Here is a 21164-nt window from a genome sequence, read left to right on the forward strand (position 1 = left end):
CCACTCCCTCCCCGCACCTCCCAATCAGCTGTTTCATGGCATGCAGGAGGCTCTGAGGGGGAGGGAGAAGAATGAGGGCAGGGCAGGCTCAGGGGAGGGAGCAGGAAGGGGTAAAGTGAAGGCAGGGCCTTTGGCAGAGCCAGGGGTTGAGCCGTGAGTGCCCCCCAGCACATTGGAAAGTTGGCACCTGTAGCTTCAGCCCTGGAGTCGGTGCCTGTACTAGGAGCTGCATATTAACTTCTACAAGCCGCATGTGGCTCCGGAGTCCCAGGATGGCCACCCCTGCACTATGCTGTTATCTAAATCATTGATGAAGATATTGAACAGAACTGGATCCAGAACCGATCCCTGTGGGACCTCACTCATTGTCCTTCCAGCCTGACTGTGAACCACTGATACCAACTCTCAGGAACGATTTTCCAATCAGTTATGCAACCACCTTATAGTAGCTCCATCTAGGTTGTATTTCCCTAGTCTGTTTATGAGAAGATCTTGTGAGACAGTATCAAAAGCCTTACTAAAGTCAAGATATACCACATCCACCGCTTCCCCTCAATCCACAAGGCTTGTTACCCTGTCAAAGCAAGCTAGCAGGTTGGTCTGACACAATTTGTTCTTGACAAATCCATGCTGACTGTTATTTAGCACTTTATTATTTTCTAGGTGTTTGCAAATTGATTTCCTAATTATTTGCTCCATTCTCTTTTGGGGTACAGAAGTTAAGCTGACTTAGATGAGCATCCCAGCCTCTGGAAAGGGTGGTGCTGGCTGCTGAAAAAAGCCTAAGGTGACAGAAAAAGCTCTGCACACATGTACTGAGCCTGAGAGCACTGCCAGGGGTTCAGCACCAAGGCCTCCCCAGGCTGCAGGCAACATTGTGTATGTACACGTGCGTGTACACCCACCCACCAAGAGAGTCAACTGCTCAGGCTTGCCCGCTGGCCCAGCACAGTTAACTCCAGTTACTAAGTGCAGCAGCTTCAACTGAAAAAGATGGAGAGGCTCTGCTTAGAAAAGATTCTCTAGTCTGTAGGTTAAGGCCCATGTGTGGGCTGTGATAGAGCCTGGTACAAATTCCTACTCCCGGAGCAGCGGGCTTACGGTGTGGTTCGAGTGTCCTGGACTGGCTGGTGGAGCAGCTCAGCCATTGGCCAAAAATGTTTTCCAGACACAACTCCTGTGCAGGGCACACATGGCCTGACCACACGTACTTACCTAGTCTGAGCAGCTCAATAGGTTTTCAGCTACTCAGCACCATCCCAACACACACACACGGAAGGATTTGAACCTGTTTCCCATCATCCCAAGTGAACATCCAAACCACTACAACATCGACATCCTCTTTGTAAACCGACCCCCTCCTAACCTGTCAGCAAACAGGAGGCCCTCTGCTGCCCTGTAACTCCTGTCCCACATCAGTTATTAACGAGCCACCTTCCACTAAGATTCAGACAGTAGCAGCATTTTATTATCACCATTGAGACAACACCGGACACACTGGCTCTTGCAGGGTAAGGATGCGAGATTTGTTCTACTGCGCCCGTTCTCCTGGCAGAAGGCACAGCTGTTTACCACCACTGGTAATTGCAGTGACACCGATCAGCCTAGATTTGAACCGCAAGTATCGAAGCGCAGGGCATGGGGACAAATAGGCAGAATGGGCCCTACGCCAGCAGCCTGTGGATGCCCTGACAACGTGAGCTGACATTGGGAATGCAGCCGGACTGCTCAGCCAGCCTGTGGACCCGACGAAGGGAGCAGGGTTAACCCTTGCCGAACCAGCCACTAAGCAGCAGGTGGGATGCTGGCTTGACATCTAACTGGGAGAAACATGCCCATTTTGCAGTGCACACCCTCCCCCTCCATGTTATAGCACCATCGTAGGCTCTGGTCTGCAGTAGAAGCGGATACTGCCCTGGTTAACCCGCTGCCAGAATAAAACGGGGGTGCTCCCGACTGCTGCACAAGGCTCAAAGTTCAGTGCTGGCCGCGGAGCTCCCCAGTGCTTGGGGGCTGGTCTCCAGCTATGACGACACTCGGAGCTGGGGGTGCAATTCCCAGCTCCCAGAGACATACCCGGGTTGGCTCTCACTGAGCTCCACTTTCCTGATGCTAGCGCTGCCGGGGTGGTCCCAGCCACCCGTGCAAAGCAGAGGTGCCCTCCCCTGGACATACGGGCCCACTGCACAGCCAGGGCCATTGCTTTGGTTCCGCCAGGGTGCCCCTTTCTGCCAGAAGGTGCAGGGCACGAATGACTCAGGCACTGAGAATGTGGGGGAGGGAGTTAGGCTACAACAGCGCAGCCCCAAAGGGGGGAGGGGGGTGTCTACCTTTTCCATCTGCGTCTCCTGCAGACTTGCTACATGTCTCAGAGAGCCAGGGGAGGCTGTGGGGTCCAGCAGTCCCTGGCTGGCAGAAACACTGTGAGGAGACCAGAGTGTGGCCCCATAGACCTGAGGCAAAAGAAAAAGCTTGTGCAAAACCACACACCCAGCAGAGTATTTGGGGGTCCAGTGGAAGCTGACTGCACAGCACCCTCCTGCCTCAAACACACCACGTCCTGGGTAGGGTTAAAGGGAGATCCCAGGCCAGATTCGGGGATCTGGTTCTACTGAGCTAAGCAAACTCCAGTGCCTAACGTGTTCCCCTTCTTCCCAAATTCAGGGAAAGTTCACATTTAAATTTAGAAGCTTGGGGCCAGCTGTGCTTTGTAGCGAGTTACGTGCTCTCCTCTGTGCCCGAGGAGAGTGCCGGGTGGGGGAGGGGGAGGGGGAGGGAAGAGATACGTGCAGCCTCAGCCATGTCTCCAGGACACCCAGCTGTGGGACAAGGCACCAGGTGAGCAGCCCTATTTGAGAAGAGAAGTTTATTTTTTGCACGCAGGACTATTCTTCACAGTCAGGGGATCTTCACCTCCTCCTCGAGATGCTTAGGCAAACACAGCGCTGAGGGTGGGAGTCGAGGGGTCACTGCTAGCTGCTGTAACCGCTATCATTAAGGCTTGGGACAAAAGGAAGGTCCCCCTTCTTCTCCCATGTGCCTTGGGTTAGCCCATGGCAGGGCCTATCGGCAGGTTCTCCAGACCCTCTGACTGCAGCCCCTGTGCAGGCCGCCTTGTGTAACCCCTAAGTGTGCATTCAAAAGTAAAGGGGGAGAGGTCTAGAGCCAGCCCCTCGCAGTGTGGGGCAGAAGGGGGCTGCGGGGGTTAGGAGCACAGAGTCAGCCTCATCCCCACTTGAGACAGGATTCACCGAGCAGAATTCCCTATACCCTCTGGAGGATTGACACCAAACAGCAGCACGGTTTGTTTCGGTAAAGGACATACCTGCCGGGTCGCCCGGCCCAAGGAACACAGCTCCAATCTTAAGGCGATACTAATCTGCAAGGCAGTCCTGAAATCTTTAAGTCCAGCTGAGCTCATTGCCTTCCTGAATGTCTCACGCTCCAGTCTTGGAACCAAGTGTCCTGCCAGCAGCCAAGTCCTGTCATCATCCCCCGGAACAGCACCATCAGCAAAACCAACGATGGGGCTAAATCCAGAGATGGGATAACTGTGCTCCAGGGGCTTCGTTTAATCTTTGGCTTTCCGGAAAGTCTTCCTTCCCCTTCCCCTTCCCCCTCTCCCTTCAGTCTATTTGCCCCCTCCACTAGCCGGTGGCCGACTGAGGTCATGGCAGCAGCTGACCTGTGCAGGAGAAAATAGCTGGGAATCTTGTGGACCTGAAGCAGCCTTGAGATGTCATTTTGGCATCTCCAGGGCTGTCACCACAGACTTTGCCTTGAAGTACTGTTTAAATCTTAGCCTTGCATACCTGCGAAGAGAAACAGAGACAGATCTTACACAAGAGAGTGGGAACACCTGACTGCCTCCACCCTGTCGGCGCTACAGAGATCTCCCCTCACCTCCTTTTGAGGGTGAAGCCCACGGCCTTGCTTACTCATGTATGCTGCAAGGAAGGAGAGGGGTGATTTAGGGTGTGGAATAATCTCCCCAAGGGGGAAATGGTGGCATCCTGATTGCTTGAGCTGTTTAAAACTAGACCAGGTGGGGAAGGAGCTAGATGGGATTTGAGAGAGAGGGTCTGCCTTTATTCTAGGAATTTCTGGTCCAAACTCTGCAGGAAATAACAGATCAAGGGACAGCCCCATCTTCCTGGGGCTCACTGTGTTCTCCTGTGCTGCAACAGAACGCTGATACACTGGGTGTCCGTAACACCGTGGCAATTTGTGGCTGGGCTACGTAACTGAAAAGCCTGCTGCAGCTTGGGCTAACAGAGATGTGTCTTTTAGCCCAGGCTGGAGCGGCACTCCTGCTAGGATCCGTGGGTCCCAGCATCGATCCCAGCCACGTTACCCATTCCATTGCGCTGCACCTCCCCACGTGCTCTGCCCGGGTGCTGCAGTGACCCACTGCTCCAACGAGGACCTCGGCGCTGATCAGCCTGGGCATGGAAGTAACATGGCAGCCTGCTTGTGCCATGGCAAAGGGGAAGCCCTACCCACCACCAGCCCTGCCGCAGGGGCCCACTCACCTGAAGAAGTTAAAGTCTATGGTGGAATATTTATCCTGGATCAGGGCCCAGCATGCCCAAAGGAAATGAGAGGCCTGCAACAGAGAGAAGAATCAGGAACTTGCCTAGCGCTTCCCATACCACTGTGAGATGATAAAGCCTTTCATGTCACTCTCTTCTTTCAACAGTCGGGGCCAGATTCTCAGCTGGTGTAAGTCTGCTCCACTGGCTTCAGTGAATCTATGCTGATTTGCAGTCAGGTGGGGATCTGGTCCATGAGCTTTTTTGTGCTAATGAACAGACAGCTCCGGTCTTATTAATTATTACCCGTGTGACCTTTTTAGGGAGCAGAATCCCACTGTGCTCGGTGCTGTACAAACACAGAACAAAAAGGCTGACCTCACCCCAAAGATCTTACAGTGAACTAAACGTTATCCCCTTCCTTGCACGGGGCGGGGGGAACAGGGTGTTACCACCATGTCCCTCAGAGTGGGACAGCCTTGGCTTTGATCCATCCTCGTCTGGCAGCACCTGGGTGATGGCACCTCTACGTTGATCCCCTGCCACTGCATGTTGGAAACAGCAAGAGCATGTTCTGTAACGTGTCCACCGTTTCAGAGTTAAAATACAGGTGACTAGCTCCACAAGCCCTCAGCTTCCTTATCACAACGGATAGGTCTGAAATTGTTTACAGCCTGGCTCTCAACTAAGGTAAATTCCCCTCCAGCTGGTCGGTTCAAAGGTTGCTGTAGCAGCTCCAACAGGGTCATTGCTCTCTCTGGAGATTTTATGTAAGTAACCTTGACAAAGTCAGATTTCCTTGTATTCCAGGGCTCAGCTGGTCCCAGGTTCAGGCCAACAGGTCACTGGAGTCTTTGCTCACCTGTTGTTATCACTCCACCGACCTACAATCAATGTGCATTGCTCTTTATTTTGGCCTCCTGTCTCATGGAAGATGGAGCCCCGTATCTTCTCCAGCTTATAAGTAGGTGGCCACCTGTGCAGAACTTCTTCCTTGCTTGATCTCTCCCAGTCTTGCTGCTAGAGGACAGAAACTCTGGTCCTCAGAAACTATAGGCCAAAACATTGCTCAGCTGGTGTAAATCAGTGCAGCTCCACTGACTTCAGCCATTTGTACTAGCTGAGAATCTGGCTCAAAATTTCCAGAGTTCCACAAGCACCGTACATTCTGCAATGCTGATCCTGCCCCACATGCTTGGCTGACCGCCACTTTTCTTGGATTCTTGCTGTCCGAAGGGGGATGCACAAGATAATGGCTAACAGGGCACCGTCTGTCCATCAGCCAGGCAACCTGAGACCACCCAGTCAGATGCGTCATTAAGCCTATGCTCACTGAGGATCATATTTTCAGAAAAGCTCAGAGCCAAATTTTCAAGTGCTCAGCACCCAGCAGCTCCCATTGTGATCCTCATGGCGGGATGTTTCAGAGAAGCCCCACCCACAATGTGCAGTTCTCTCTCAAAAACCTGGCTACTTATTTAGGTGTCTAAATGGGTACTTAGCCCTTTCAGAAATCTGCTCAAAGTGACTCAGAGTCTTGGATCCCATGTAAGCTCTCTACTCGTGGGATAGCTCCTCAAGCAGGGCACGGGGGAGAGAGGAAGCCACCCACTGCCTGGCCTGATTTCCCTCACTGCTGCTCCTCAGTGGCAGAAGAAGAGCTGTAATTCAACCCAAAGCCTGATTGTGGTTTCTGGGGGCCCTGCTCTTTCTCGCAACTCTGCAAATCATAAAGCAGGCCCCCAGGCTAGGTTCATGGTCCAGTGTTGCCAACTCCTGTGGTTTTAACAGCACTCTTGTGATAGTTGGTGAGTTTCTTAAAAGCCCATCAAGAGACTTCATGGGAATCTCAGCTTTCACTTAATATAGAGTGTGTGTGTGTAAAAACTTTCTAGCCTTGTGGTTGCAGAGAAAAACGTGAAAAGGCGACCTGGGCGTCAAAGCCATTCTCATGATTTTTGGCGTGCTTGAGGCTGGCGCTGCTGTTAATCCCTGAACAACAGGTACCTACAAGGTGTAAATGGCTACACAAGGTGGAAGGCAGTAGAGAACCATGATGGCTGGGGGGGAAAAGCGATCAGGGAAGGGCCTCAGGCTGCTCCATCCAATGCTCTCCCCCACTGGCCACTCTGCTCAGAGTTAGTTGTGGCATTAGGTCTGGATTCGTGAGGAATTAAGTGGCACTCAGAGCTCCTGGCCATCTGACTCCTAGAGAGGATCTGCCTTATTGTCGAAGGAACTTCATAACGTGAAGGACTTCCAGGTAGGTGGGCAGGCTCTGCTGCCGTACATTGGACCAGGTCTCTAATTGCTCTGAACGCACCATTGGGCCTAGTTCTTAAAAAAAAAACCCTGTGCCCAACCTGCTGAGGTCTTAGGAAGATCTGATCCATCACATCTGTTCCCTCTCTGCTTCCACAGCAGTTCTCTTCCCTCCACTGGAGGACTTTAATTCTGGAGCTTCTTGCCTCTCCCTCTAAAAATGGTGCTGGCCATGGACCATTACTCTAGTCAGGTACGGTAATTCCTATGTTCCTTTCATGAACGGTGGTGTTCCAGGACCATGATGACTGAGTTGGTTCACTCCTGGGCCTGGGATTGCAGCGATGTTAAACACAGGGTGGACACATAGGTACAGTGAAGAATTTCAGTGTCTTTTGAGCCACCGGACCAGATCCTATTTCTTCTCCCTGTTCACTCCCGTAACTGAATCCCAGAGTGCATTTCAGGGCTGATTAACTCTCCCACCAAAGAGCCCTGGGTCTTGCCTGTCAGAGAAGAACATGCTCCAGTGGGTGGTAAATACCTCTCTACTATTCCCCAACAATCTCTTCTCCCATGAGTTCAGTGTACTCGGAAACCTTACCCCAGTGCGTGCCACCTTCTCAGTTCTACCTCCTCCCACCACCCTGCTGGGCACCCACTCACTAAAGCAAACTGGTTCGCTTGCACGTAGAGGGTCTCCAGCTCCTTGTCAGAGACGACTCCCCCTCCGTTTCCCTGGTTCTCCCGGCTCAGTTGCTTGTAGGCTTGCAGGTAGTGCCTCAGCCACTGCAGCTGAGTGTCTCTGCTGGGATACAGGCTGTAATCCACCTCGTTCACCCCTGCAAATAGAAGCTAGCAATTAGGAGGACTGGAAGTGGGAGAGGAGAACAAGGCAGCTCCTCTAGGCTCTCCCAGGGCATGAGCCACAGCCCATTGAAGTCAATGGGAATCTTTCAATTACTGTTGGATCAGCTCCTGGGAGACAAACACTATGTAAGTCAAGGGCCGTTCTAGTGGAAGACAAGTTATTGCCCCAGAGCTAGGGATGGGATGCAAGTACACTGATCCTATCTACGTGTTACAAGATCCAGTTAGCAAGTGGGTCCTATCCTTCCCTCTCTGGCACTGGGATTTTGGCCATGAAGTTACAATCTAAATGTGATTTACCTCTGAGAGACACTTGAACTGATTCCTTATCTTCCCTGCACTCCATGTGAATTTTACTCCTAGAAGTTCTTCAGAGCCTTTAAAATAATTTCGAACGATCTCTGAGAAAGGCCACTGAATTAGGAAACAACAGGGTGCCATGATACATACCAAACCCCCTTCCCCCCTAGATGTAGTCTGGCCCATGAGCACCCTGCCATGCATGAGCCTGGATCTGATCTCTTTTACTGTTTGCTCTCAGCAGTGACGTGCAGAAGGGGACTTAAAAGTTTCAGTGCAGGCTTGCGCTTCAGGCTGCAATAATCCTGCTTAAGTCTTCAAGGTAAAAATTATTTGTACATCTACAACTCCTTTTGTTTTCAAAAGTGCGAGGAGTAACTTCCTGTAGGCTCCTCTGGAGGGGAACACGGCAGCTATTCAATCACGTGCAGGAACGCTGCTCAGAAGTTTAGAGCTGGGACAGAAGCCAACTGAGACCGCATTGGGAAATCGGGTAGACAGAACAAATGACCCAATCACTCTGATGTTATTGCCATGGCAACTTTAATGCCCACAAGCAGCCAGGATCCCAGTTTTAGATCTCATTTGAAAGGTGCCGGCTACTCCACCAGCACAATCCCCCCAGACATGGCTCTTGGCTCACTAATCACTTGACGGGAGAAGTGCCAAATACTGAATCACGCACAAAACTTCCTCCAAATCCTCTTAGAGGTTTTCCCTCCCAGTGCTGACCTGGTCCAACCCTGGTTAGCTTGTGAGAGCTGAAGGCAACGCAGCACAAGCTGAAACGGATACCGACAGGCATAACTATAACTGCACTTGGGGCTAAACATGGGGAGAGGAAGGAATGTTTCCTCCTGTTACTTACATTAATGAAATATCCTGATCAGTTACCCTGTAAGTAAACACGGCCATAGGGAAACATTCCATCAAACTGCAGGCCCAGATTTCACACTAGAGAAAGAAGGGCGAGAGAGGGAGCTTGACTCACCTGCAAATTCATTAAAGTGGTTCCCAATGTCGAAAGCCTGGTAATTGTAACCGACGTATTCATAGTCTATGAACCGCACGTGCTCTGTGGAAGGCAAAACAGGGAGCAGTTAGAGCAGATGCCTCTGGGTCTTCAAAAGGTCAGCATCCTTGTACCCTTTGGCAGCCACCATCAGGGGAAGGGACATGTTTGCAAAGCTCGTGTGCACTGGACAGGAACGGAACAAACCTTTGATCTCGTTGTAGATGATGTTTTTGCACAGCAAGTCATTATGGCACAGCACGACGGGTGAGCCCAGCGGGGAGAGATATTCCTTCAGCCAGGCAACCTCTTGTTCTAGCAGCTCCAGACTGGGCACTTCCTGACGGAACCTAGGGAAGAAGAGGATGTGAGGTCATGTCCACGCACAATAAGCTTCTTTTCAAATGTGTTTTTTTTTTAAATAATGCAAAGCTCAATAACATTCAATAACTGGAGAGAGAGAGAGAGAGAGAGAGAGAGAAAGGGAGCAGCACAGTCTTGGAGAATCACATCTCATGGGTACTTTGTATAGCAAAAACCTCTTTGTTCACTGGAAGATCAGTGTGGAGCCATGCACTCCCAAGTTCTGATGCTCAGCAGTGGTGAATGGTTTGATAGTCCTGGAGATTGGAATCCTCTACTTAGCCTCAGAGCAGGGACAGATCAAGCAGCAGAAGCTTCCCTGTGTTGTCCTATCAACATGCCTCCACAGTGATGTGGATGGACTCTCTCTAGGAGGGAAAGGATAATCTATTTCTGTGCTCCGTTGACTCTTTAGCCTCTAGGTGGATATTGCTAACAAGTGAGGTCAATTGCACTGGTGGTTATGGTGATGTAGAACCCTGTCCCACTAGGAACTAGACCAAGACTCAAACCCATCTCACATATAGGGCACAAAACAGCAACAATCAGATCAATCAAATCAGAAGCAGAAGACTCTCATTGCAATTAGCCTTCGAAGGGATCCATGTGGATCAAAATGATGGTCCATTCCCCTGAGCTACGATGGCAATTGAGCTCCCAGGCCCAGAGCCAAAAGGACAGTGGAATTTTTCAAGAAAACACAGTAACATATGTTATGCTAATAACCTCAAGCAACCTGGTGATACCAAAAAAAGAGCTAGTTAATAATTAAATCCAACTGATTATTTAACGAACTCTGTGTGCCACCTAGATCATTCACCTTCCCTGTTTATTGGGACTGATAGTGTCCAAGTAGGTGGATCCTGATGCAGGCTGAGACTTCTTCTGGACCCACCCACCTGGAATGGACTAAATCTCCTTCAAGGCCTTGTCTGCACTGGACATTAGATGGACTGGTTTTAAACATGCATTGTCTGGATCACCGAAAAACTGAGTTAGGCCTATAATGGTTTTAAAGCCACTGTACCTGGTGTACAACGGCCCTTAGTTGAACCCATATTATCCTGAACGGTGTGTAAAATCCACCCACGTAATTGGAGTCAATTCCCAGTGTAAGTGGGGCTCAGGTCCCAGCTTAATTCCAGATGGGGTGATTTTCCTGGGAGTTATTATTACTGATAGCAACAGTATTACTGCAGCAACTAGGAGTCCTAGTCATGGCTCAGGACTCCACTGTGCTAGGAGTGGTACAGACACAGAACAAAAAGACAGTCCCTGCCCCAGAGAGCTTACAATCTAAGTTGTGTCCACTTTGATTGGTCCAAAGTCTTTGTCTGTGACACAGCGAAGACCTCTCCAAGGCAACTCAGAGCAAAGGCTGGGCAGCATGATCTGACAGTTAAGTGTTGAGAGAGATCTTCCATTTCAATCTGGTTCATTTTCCCATGTGGTCTCGTCTACACTGGAAAGACTGCTTGTTGGTGGGCTCAGATACAAAGATTGGCTAAGTCATAGGTCAATCTTGTAGAGTAGACAGACCATAACTATATTTAGACCATGTTTCCCAGTTGCGTTATGGAAGGGCCATAGCATGGTTCAAATATGGTTTGCTCCTTTACATGAAAAATTTCAAACCTTGCTGTAATTGTGTCAGGCTCAACTGGACTGCAGCTGGTCCGCTGACATACATCCCACCTGCGTTATGTCTAGTGCTCAGCAGTTTGGTTCAGATGTTCACCTTTCTTTCCCTGCATTTTTAGCTCATGTGGTTTGCCTTCCCTGCACTTTTGGGATTCAAACAAGCTCCAAAACTCAACCAAAGCCCTCAAAATTTTGTCCTGGGTCAGAGTTTCAGAGTTACATGATTTTAAACCAAAATGTCACGTAGCTTTGCCCAATCCCTGGACTGGCCTGACTCCCCATAGCTAAGCTGATAATTTTACTGACCTCACTGAATCTTTTGGCAAACCTGTTGTGAATTGTAGGTTTGTGACAAAACCCAGCCAGGGCTTTGCCTGTTACCTGGTTTCTTCACTTAATTTTTGCCCAGCTCCAGTTATGTCATTTTTCCTTCCCACAACTGCCTGGCTGCATTGCCTGAGCCATATGCAGGACTAGAGATGAGCACAATGCAGCTAGCTAGAACTGTGCGGATATAGGATGGCCTTAGCAGGAGTCTTGTTGCTGGGTTCTCTCTCTCTCTTTACCTGGGGTTGGATGCCTTGGTGATGAGCTCTGTTTTCACGATGGTAAGGTACTTGTGTAGCTTGTGCCACAGGCTGGGCTTGGGGAGGCTCCCATTGGCGTGAATTGCATGCATTTTGGCCATTTCCCAGGCTATCAACCTAGAACAAATCACAGGTGCGGCAATAACAGGTGGCTACACTTAGAGATTCTGCCAATGGGAAATGCTCAACTCCCTCTGCCAACTACACCCCAGGGACATCACAAAATCAGCACCCACTGTTAAAAATTCAGGCTGAAAGCATCTAAATTCACTCTCCGTTTTAGTGGTGTGACTTCCAAATGCTCCAGTGTACCATCTCCAAAATCTCCAAACTCACTGGGCCAAATTCTCTGCTGGTGTAAGTCTCTGGAGCAAGGCCAATTTCAGCTTTGCCAACCTCAAGGATTCAAAAATCATGAGGGTTTTTTTTTTTTTTTTTTAAATCTTGTGATTTCAAGCCAAATTTTTATTGTTGTTTGTTCCTTTGATTTGCTCTCTGGTTTCTGAGTCCTCAGGTTGCAATTGCATCATGTTTTCAAGCCCTTCTCAACAACCCTGAGGGTTACAAGTTCCTTCTTTTTAAATGAAAGCTGAGATTCTGGTGTGATCACTTGATTCCAGCAGCTGGGGCTTCAATCAGTACACCCCAGACTGCGAGACTTGTGAGAAAACCAGGAGAGTTGGCAATACTGCTGGCATCATACACTAGCAGGGAATCTGGTCGGCGACTGCAGTTACCAGAGAATGCTGCTGTCCTGGTTCAATCTAGGCAAATGGTACGGGACAGTTCGGGGGAACAGCCTCTGTGGGACTAGCAATGGCTATGCATACTACCCATCCGCCAGACAAAAGGCCAGTCTGCAAGAGAAAGGCAACGCCCACCCCCCTGCCAGCAGCTGCCTCTGATAGCTGGAAGACAGAATGTCCTATGCTGCCTCCCACCCAAGTTCCTGCTAGCAGCCCAATATGAGGTGTTGCAGAGCACAGGAGGTGCCAGGAGCCCATTCCCTGATCTGGCTTGGCTTCTTCCAAAGGTCACTCCCTGCACCCAGCACCCTAAGACTGATAGCAGAATCAGGCCCGTAGCAATCTGCCCAAGTGCCTTTCCCCTCCCAAGGCAGGACCACGGAAGATGGAAACGTTGCACGAACTCCACACATACACACCTGAAGATCTGTGGCTGCTGCACATGCTCAGGTCCTAGCGCCGTCCCCTGCATGAACTCGTAACACAAGCCGTTTTGGAAGGTGCAGTAGAGGTTGGGGGCGCAGCCGTGGGCTCGCAACACTTGGAAATTCTTCAGCTCATTTTCCCGGTCCACGAAAAGCTCCGTCTTCCTGCCATAGACCCGCACTAGGACCGCGTCCGCCATCCCCTCGTCCATGTAGCAGGCCATGAGCTTGTTGGTGATGCCGTCGGTGAAGAGCTGGAGAGAGAGGGACAGAGGGAGAGGATTAGAGCATGCTGTGGGGAAAAGGGGCCATTAACAAGTGTGTGCCCAGGGGAATGCCCAGTGGGGAGGGGAAAGAGAGACACTAATATATAATCCTAACAGCCCCGAGTGTAAAAAAAGAGTTTGGCACAGGAGTCTGTCCATGATGCTTGTCTGGCTGCCATGACGGTAACATGTGAGTGGCTCACACTCCAATGTATTTGACTGAGGGAGGCAGTGTGGTCTAGTGGACAGAACACTCCACTTGCCTTCAAGACCCAGCTCAATACCCAGCCTGCTTGGGTAAGGAACTGCCCAGTTCTCCCATCTGTGAAAAGGGGCTAATGAAATCGATCTCCTTGGGAAAGTGCTCTGAGATCTGATGAAACACACTATATAAAAGCTAGGCAATATCATCATCATCCTCACAGCATCCTGGCGAGGCAGGACTATTATTCCCATTGTACAGATGGGCAACTGAGGCCCAAAGAGCTAAGGGACTTGCCCAAGGTCACACGAGGGTCTGTGGTGAAGCAGGGAATTGAGTCCCAAGCAAACACCCTAACCAACCTTCCTCTCTTTGCCAATGTCGCCAGTCCAAACGCTGATTAGCGAACAGCACAGACACTTCAAACGGAGTCCTAGTCAGGTCACCAGCCTTTGGCTGAGGATGGAGGTTGTGACTCAGGGCACATGGGGGGAGGCTGTTAAATGCACAGTGTGGAGCAATGTTATTTGAACAGTGTCCGAGGTGCACCAGATACTTTACAAGGACAGATTGCAAGATACTGGGTCTAATTCTCCCTCACCTTGCGACCTGGGTCATTGCTGGGGCTGTTCTCTTTTATGCACTCTGGGCGGTGCTTGTGAATGAATACGTGCACCTGTGCACGGGCCCTGCCAAAAGAGGCTGCAGTAATATGGGGGGGAAGGGACAGGGTGAGGAAAGAAGGGGTCTCAGCAGCACCCCCACCGCACAGAACCACATGGTTTAGTTAAGAGCTTGGTTATGTCAGCGGGGGCTCTCTCTAGAGACCCTTCTTGTCAGTTCACCTCAGGAGACGCACCAGTCACGGACGACATAAGTTTGGGAGGTCTCGACAGCATCTCAACATGGGCCTGTCTCGCACTCCTCATACGGCCCAGGCTTATAATTGGAACTGGGTGATTTAAAGCAAAGCATGACACTGGGTTAAGTTACAAACCTGGGACTCGATCCCAGTTCAGTGGGGCACTGAATAGGGTTTCAAACCTACGGATGGGCCTGTGATAAGTTCTCAGCTAGCTGACGGCGCTGATGAAGGAACCCGGCACAGCTGGGTGGTTTGGGCTGTTTTCCGGCTGGCGACTCAAGAGAGCTAAAAGAACCTTTCCACCTTTAGGTGGCTGAGGGCTGCGGCACAGGCTTCTATAGGTTCTGAGCTGCTCCATGGGCAGAATCTGAATCGGCACAGTGCGTCAGGCGCAAAACACAGCGAGGAGCAAATGAAACCAACCTATCAACCCACCCCAAGGCGCTGTGCAGCTCTGAGATCACTGGCGGCGATGTCTCTGCTGGGGATGCCTCTGTCACTACTCTGATGGCACCTCGCAGATGGAAAGAGGGTTTTGTTCGGTGTTCTCCTTAACTTGGCTGGGTGCCCGAATACATGGAGTCTTCCCCTCCCCCGTCCTCTCCAACTCCATGACCCCTCTTCCTGCAGCTCTCTCCCGGGAAGCAGAGGAACCACACAGAGGTGTGGTTTGATGGGGAAGGCAGGCAATTCCAGATGGTCTGGGGATGGTGAAAAACATTGGCCTGATTCCCCTCTCAGTCACGCTGGAGTAAATCAGGAATAACTCCGCTGGAGTCAGTGGAGTGAATCGAGTCAACGAGATGGGGAAAAGCAGAACCCTTAACCCTGTGTTAAATCAAGATTAATGCATCTCCAAGGGGCACTTTTCTCCTCTTCCATTTTTTAAAAGCTGGGAGAATTTGATGCTTGTGGAAGGAAGTGGGGGCTGCTAGCTCTGGCTGCAAGCAAATGCTGGGCAAGGTGCCCCCGCAATCCACCGAACCATCCTGCTCTGGGAAATGCAGGGTTGGATCCTTGGGCCTTTCAGAAGGCAGATCTGGTGCTGCCTGGAGCCAGGCCTGGGAATGCAATGGGATGGGCAGAGTAATACTGCAGCAGTATCTGTGACACAGTGCGCTGATGAGGCCATGGCAATCAGGGTGCAATCTGACGGTGCCTGCTTTGCCTGGTGGGCAGCACCAAGCACTATGGCCTGATGCACAGGGGAGGGACACCACATGCAAAGCCGGCATTGCTCAGGCTATGCGCTGTTGCAGAAGCGGCAGCACCAAGGGCATCGCCCAATCTGATGCTACTCTTGTGCCCGAGGTTTTGTCCAGCACTGCCCAGGACACGATCTGAAGTGTTAGCAGCTTCGCTATAGGTGACAATATGCTTCTCTCCTATAAGTAAAAAGGAAACTGATTTGATCTTCACATGTCAGAGAGAAGTAAATACCATAAGACTCATATCTCCTTAAAGTCTTCGCCCTCAGCCTCTCCCTGTCCTCCTCCTTTCAGATCTAATGGGCCAAATCCTCAGCTGGTATAAACCGGCATAGTTCCATCAATGTCACTGGAACTACCCAGATTACACCAGCTAAGGATCGGACCCACTGCAACTACTCCCCTGCAGATGGAATAGAATAGCCCCAAGTTACGTGAGGACGAGAACAGGAATTTCCTATGGACAGGTCCCACTCCCCCAGCAGTTCTAGTTCAGCAGCCCCCACCGCTTCGGCAAACTGAACTCTGCCTCAGTTCTTCTCCATTTTCAGATCTAAAGTCCGTTCAGATCTTTCCTGTGGGTGTGAATTGGACTGTTGGTATTGATTCTCCTTGCATTCCATGATGCTCATTTCAGCACTGCTGACGACCTGCATACATAGCATCTCACACCTCCGCCAGCTTCCAGGAACAAGGACAGCTGCTCAGGAGACCACCTGAGACGTTCCCAGAAGCGTCAACTGCAGAGTGAACGTTTACCAGCAGCGTCATATCCCCCATATCCTCCCAGCCTTGAACAGCCAAATACCCCGCTGCATCCACTGCTGCCTGTGGAAAAAGGGGATGAGTGGGGGCTGGTATTCCTGCCACAGGGTATAGGAGGGGAGTGGAAGCCAGGGCTTTTTTATGGCAATAATCCTAGAAATGATCAGGTGAGAGCCCCAGGAGTTAGTGCTCTTTGCATTTAGGTCTTGATTGTGCTTTTGATGCACAGCCCTGAGCAGAGAGCAGCACAAAGTCATGTCACCCCGTGGTTGCGTGGAGGGGGACCATGCTGCACAGGGCTTAATCTCTTCCTGGGACCCTGAGGAACAAGGCGAGTAGCATCATGCTGTAGGGCCATGGTTCTCAACCCAGGGGGCTGGACTATAATAGGCTGAATGACAGACTGAAAACTGACTGAACAGAACTCAGCTATATATGCAATCAATAGATTCCCAAAGAGGTCCGCATCTCCACTGAAAAGTTTTTAGTGGTCTGCAAATGAAAAAAGGGGACTAGGGGCTCTGTCTAGTGCGCCTGACCCACTGCGTGGGCTCATGAAGGGGGAATGGGACCACGGCTCCTCCACCCCCTTTAGGATGAACAGGCCTGTGCAGAACTTCCCTGAGCACAAGGGCTGCAACTGCTTATGCCTCGTGTGTGAAGTGCCCCAGAGTGGGGAACACTCTCTGCACACATGCAAGGATCAGGGATGATCTGACTCCATGGGTGCCCAACCACTACCCCATTCCCTCTTGCTTCATCCTCTCACAGCAGCATAGGAATTGTTGCACTACATCCGAACATTCATGCACACAAATGTATAACCATTAACCCCACTGCTCCCATCCACCACCTACCACTTCACTTACCCAACCATGCATTCTGCGTCCACCTGCCCCATGTCTGCGCCATCAATTCACACAACACCCCCAGACACTACATCCACCTGTACCAATCTGCCTGTTCTCACACTCATCACCCTGTACACATATTCCTGCCCTGACACACATACATCCCTGCCTATCCAGACATTCTCACAGCCATTCTTCACCCCAAAGTGCTCTTGGCCATCTCCAATCTCTTTCACTGGATGGTCGTTGCATAAGTATTTAAGCAGGGGCACTTCTTTGTTACCAACACAGCATTAAAGATACTGGAATGCAGAGCATAGAGCTCCAAACTGCTGCAGTCCAGACCGGGCTTCAGCGCTGGATGTATTATCACTCTGGCTCTCCTTATCACACCTAAGGCAAGAGAGAAGCAGGCACCCTCCGATAGTATGCTATCAAGCTTGCTTACAATGCCCTGAAGCTCTCTAGCATAGACTCATAGGACTGGAAGGGATCTCGAGAGGGCATCTAGTCCAGTCCCCTGCAGGGAGATGCTTTCTGTTTAGTGGCAGAACTAAGGGATGTGCTGGCTGTGGGGCCAGATCCTTGGAGACCACTGCAGCTGGGCGTAACCTAGAGCAACCTGTAGGCTCCATTTACTTGTATTGGGGGGCTGAACAGTCTTCAGCTGACCCCAGAACTGTGGGGGAGGCATGCGGGGGGGGGGGGAGGGGTACACCCACCTTTGCCCAGCTCTCCTGGGTCCTACACCGAGCAGATCTTGGCTACTCGAGAGGACTTAGTCTCTTATATCTGCAGTGCTGCACAACAGCCTGGCACCAACACTATGGCTACGTCTACACTACAGCATAAAATCGAAATTACTAAAACCGGTTTTATAAAACTGATATTATAAAATCAATTTTATGCGTCCACACTAAGGCACATTAATTCGGTGGTGTGCGTCCATGATCCTAGGCTACCATCGATTTCCGGAGCGGTGCACTCTGGGTAGCTACATTAAAGGAATGAGACCAATAACTTCGATTTCCATCCACACTAACCCTAAATCGATATAGTAATATCGATTTTAGGGTTACTCCTCTCGTTGGGGAGGAGTACAGAAATCGATTTTAAGAGCCCTTAAAATTGATTTAAAGTGCCTTGTAGTGTGGACGGGTACAGAGTTAAATCGATTTAACGCTGTTTAAATCGATTTAACTGTGTAGTGTGGACCAGGCCTATGAAACTAAAAGTCAGTGATGCTGATATGCACCACCTAAGGATCTGCTTCAATTCTCTTTATAATAAAACAAATTGTTTTTCTGAAAATAAAAAATAAATACCTCCCTCTCCCTCTCCCTCCCCTCCCCCCCAGTATTAACAGGTTAAAAAAATCAAACATAAAACAACATCAGCTGGGGCTAAGATTTAAGGCACACCAGCCCTTCCCTTTACGCTTACACAAGTAAGAGCTGCTTTCAACACAGCATCAATGCAGAGGATCAGTGCTGACAAGAGTCTTATTATTATGAATTCTTTGTATTATAGGTAGCACTGAGAGGGCTCAGCTGAGACCAGAGCTGCACAAACACACGCCACACAGTCCCTCCCTGAAGAGATCACAGCCTTAACTCAAGAGTCTCCTGCCTATTAGCAGCTGCCCTGGCACAAATATTTTGATGCAGCTTCTTGTATATAAATGACTCTGGGCTATTAATATATTATTAAGGATGTTCCAGGCACACTGGAAATAAGTGCACGCACTGGTATGAATACTCTGTTACATCGATACTATACTAGTGCTGTACACTCGCTGCACAGCTACAAAACATTTCATGCAGGGATCTCAAAGTACTTTACAAATATTGATGAGCTAAGCTAGGCAATGTGTCATTACTATCATTTGACAGATGGGGAAACTGAGGCACAGAGCAGCAAAGCCAATTAGTGGCAGAAGCAGGCACAGAGTCTTGGAGTCCTAGTGCTTGATCTCTGGCTCTAACGATTAGATGCCTCTGATTCAGGAGAACCAGTATTCATAGAGCATAGACTCAAAGGACCTCGAGAGGTCATCTAGTCCAGTCCCCTGCACTCATGGCAGGGCTAAGTATTCGCTAGACCATCCCTGACAGGTGTCTGTCTAACCTGCTCTTAAAAATCTCCAAGGCGCAATAGGCATTTTAGAGTTCTGCGTGTGACATGAATCTGCTCAGCCACCCCTCAATTCTTTGCAGCCACTCTGGCGCCTCCAGGGACGACAGGGGTGCTGAGAACACATGCCCGCTAACAGAGCTAAGTACCCCCCTTAGGGAGGAAAGACTTGGAGCAGGTCATTCAGTGCAACATAGTCCCTTACAGGGCTCCACAGCCCAGGCGATTTGCAACGGCCCGGGGTGCTGGGGGAGACTGTTGCACAGAATATAGATCTCACCAGAACAAGCGGTTTCCCTTCTGCCTGGCTTCGAGAGAGCCATGGAAACCAGGCTGGAAGGCAGCAAGTCCAGCCCACGCCGCGCTGTGGCAGCACCGAGTACACCCAGCCCATCCCCTCGGCCCCCGGGGAGCGGCGCCCCAGGGTGACACACACGCAGCCCCCCGGGGTGCGGCGCCCCAGGGTGACACTGGCTCCGTACCTTGGTTTTCACTCGCTCCGTCTCCCACTGCGGTCTCAGCTCCCGGATCAGCTGCAGCGCGCCCGGCCGGACGTTGTTTTCATCCACCGCGATGCGCAGGGAGCGCACGGCCGGGTAGCCCCGGCGGCCGTGCAGCCCGGCGGCGGCCGACACCTTCTCCTCCATGGCCCACGTGCAGTGCGGGCAGAGCCGCGGCCTCTCCCGGGCCAGCGCGGGAGGCGGGGAGGGGGCACCGGCGACTCCACCCCCGCTAGCCGCGGAGCGCTGGGGCAGCGGCCCATGGGCAGGGGCTGGAGAGGGGCTGGGCGGGGAGGAGCCGCCGCCGCCTCCCCTCCGTGCCCAGCCCGGCGGCGCTCGGGCCTGCCACCATTGTGATGTCACGGGGATCACCCAGCGCCAGGGCGCTGCCATCCTGCCCCGGGGGGACCCCGCGGCTCGCCCTGCGCCCGCGAGCGGCTCGGCTGGACCCGGCCGGGGATGAGCGCGGCTGCTCCGCCCCCAGCACGCGTCCCGCGGGCCCTGCGCACTGCAGAGGGGGCGCCGGCCAGCTGGGCACGGGCTGAGCCTGCCAGGGACTCGGCGGCAGCCCCCAAGGCCGCGCTGGTGCTGGAGGCCGGGGGCGGGGTGTGGGGCAGCCCGCGGCAGGAGGACTAGAGACTCAGGGGCCTGGGAATTCAGTGCTGGGGGTGGACGCTGGCTCAGCCCCTCGCCAGTATTTAGGCATTAACTCCCGTCCCCCAGGGGCTTGTTCAGTACTCAGCGTGCATCCTGCTGCAGGGCCAGGGCTTGCTTTGGAGAGGTCACCACACAAACCTGCACCCCAGCCTCCAGGCTTCTTCGGGGCGCTGCCTGTGGCAGGCCCTGTCAATGAAACCAAGCAGCCTTAGGCACTCTATCTGCTAGTACATTTGAAGATTCAAGGCAGGGAAAGTGACATCTCCCTGCTATTTAGAGATTAGTCTCCTTTGCCCTCTGCTGCCTATTGGTGTGGTCCAGATTGGCCTGATTATCAAAGGAAAGTTCAGTCATGGAGCAAAAGAGCCCTCTCCAAAGCACTCAGACATTGGAGCCAGCTAAATGAGACACAGTCAGTCAGGAAAGTCACTTTACCCTCCGGAAGCTGAGTCCCTTCCACCAGCCTATAAATAGAAGGAGATCTGTCACTTTAATAGGATGGTCATAATTGCTCCAGCCATTGCTAGGCTGAGTTTGGCCTAATTGCCTTGTCCCTTGCAATCAGAAGTGTGAATGCTGGTCAGTTGCAAGTCCCCAGTGGCTCACAGCCAGTGCTCTCTGCCTGTTGCACAGAGTGGGAGCCAGGAAGTGGGCCTGTCAATTACTGAGGCCTAAGGCTCTGCAGGGGCTGTTTCATTACTGGGGCTCAGAAGGACTTTGTTTAAATGGGAATGCTGGTTTAGGGGACACATTTGAATCTACTGACCTGTATCCCCTTTAAGTAACATTAATAGATTACAGCTGCGAGCTATAGCCAAAAACAGCCATGGAGCCTAGGTATGAAGCTTCTTAGCTGAGGTTGAAATACATCAGTGGAGGCAGATCAGTCATTTATTGAGTATATAGGGCCTGCTTCTCCACTCTCCAGCTCAGGAGTAATGCCACTGAAGTCCTCCCCTCTCCCCGGGCATGGCCCCTA

The 21164-nt window shown here is 51.4% G+C and overlaps 1 protein-coding gene across 1 annotated transcript; it reads right to left on the minus strand.

Moving 5' to 3' along the window:
* Nucleotides 1-1345: 1345 nt before the first annotated feature.
* Nucleotides 1346-19921, minus strand: ETNK2 (ethanolamine kinase 2). The gene is made up of 8 exons (XM_030561502.1): nucleotides 19511-19921; nucleotides 12733-12992; nucleotides 11547-11684; nucleotides 9184-9326; nucleotides 8956-9039; nucleotides 7461-7636; nucleotides 4533-4606; nucleotides 1346-3812 (listed from the first exon to the last, which is right to left on the minus strand). Exons 1-8 carry the CDS (start codon nucleotides 19919-19921, stop codon nucleotides 3740-3742), a joined length of 1359 nt encoding a protein of 452 aa, XP_030417362.1. The 3' UTR covers nucleotides 1346-3739.
* Nucleotides 19922-21164: the final 1243 nt, after the last annotated feature.

This window comes from Gopherus evgoodei, chromosome 4 (assembly GCF_007399415.2).
Source record: "Gopherus evgoodei ecotype Sinaloan lineage chromosome 4, rGopEvg1_v1.p, whole genome shotgun sequence".
In the NCBI taxonomy this organism is placed as follows: domain Eukaryota; kingdom Metazoa; phylum Chordata; order Testudines; family Testudinidae; genus Gopherus; species Gopherus evgoodei.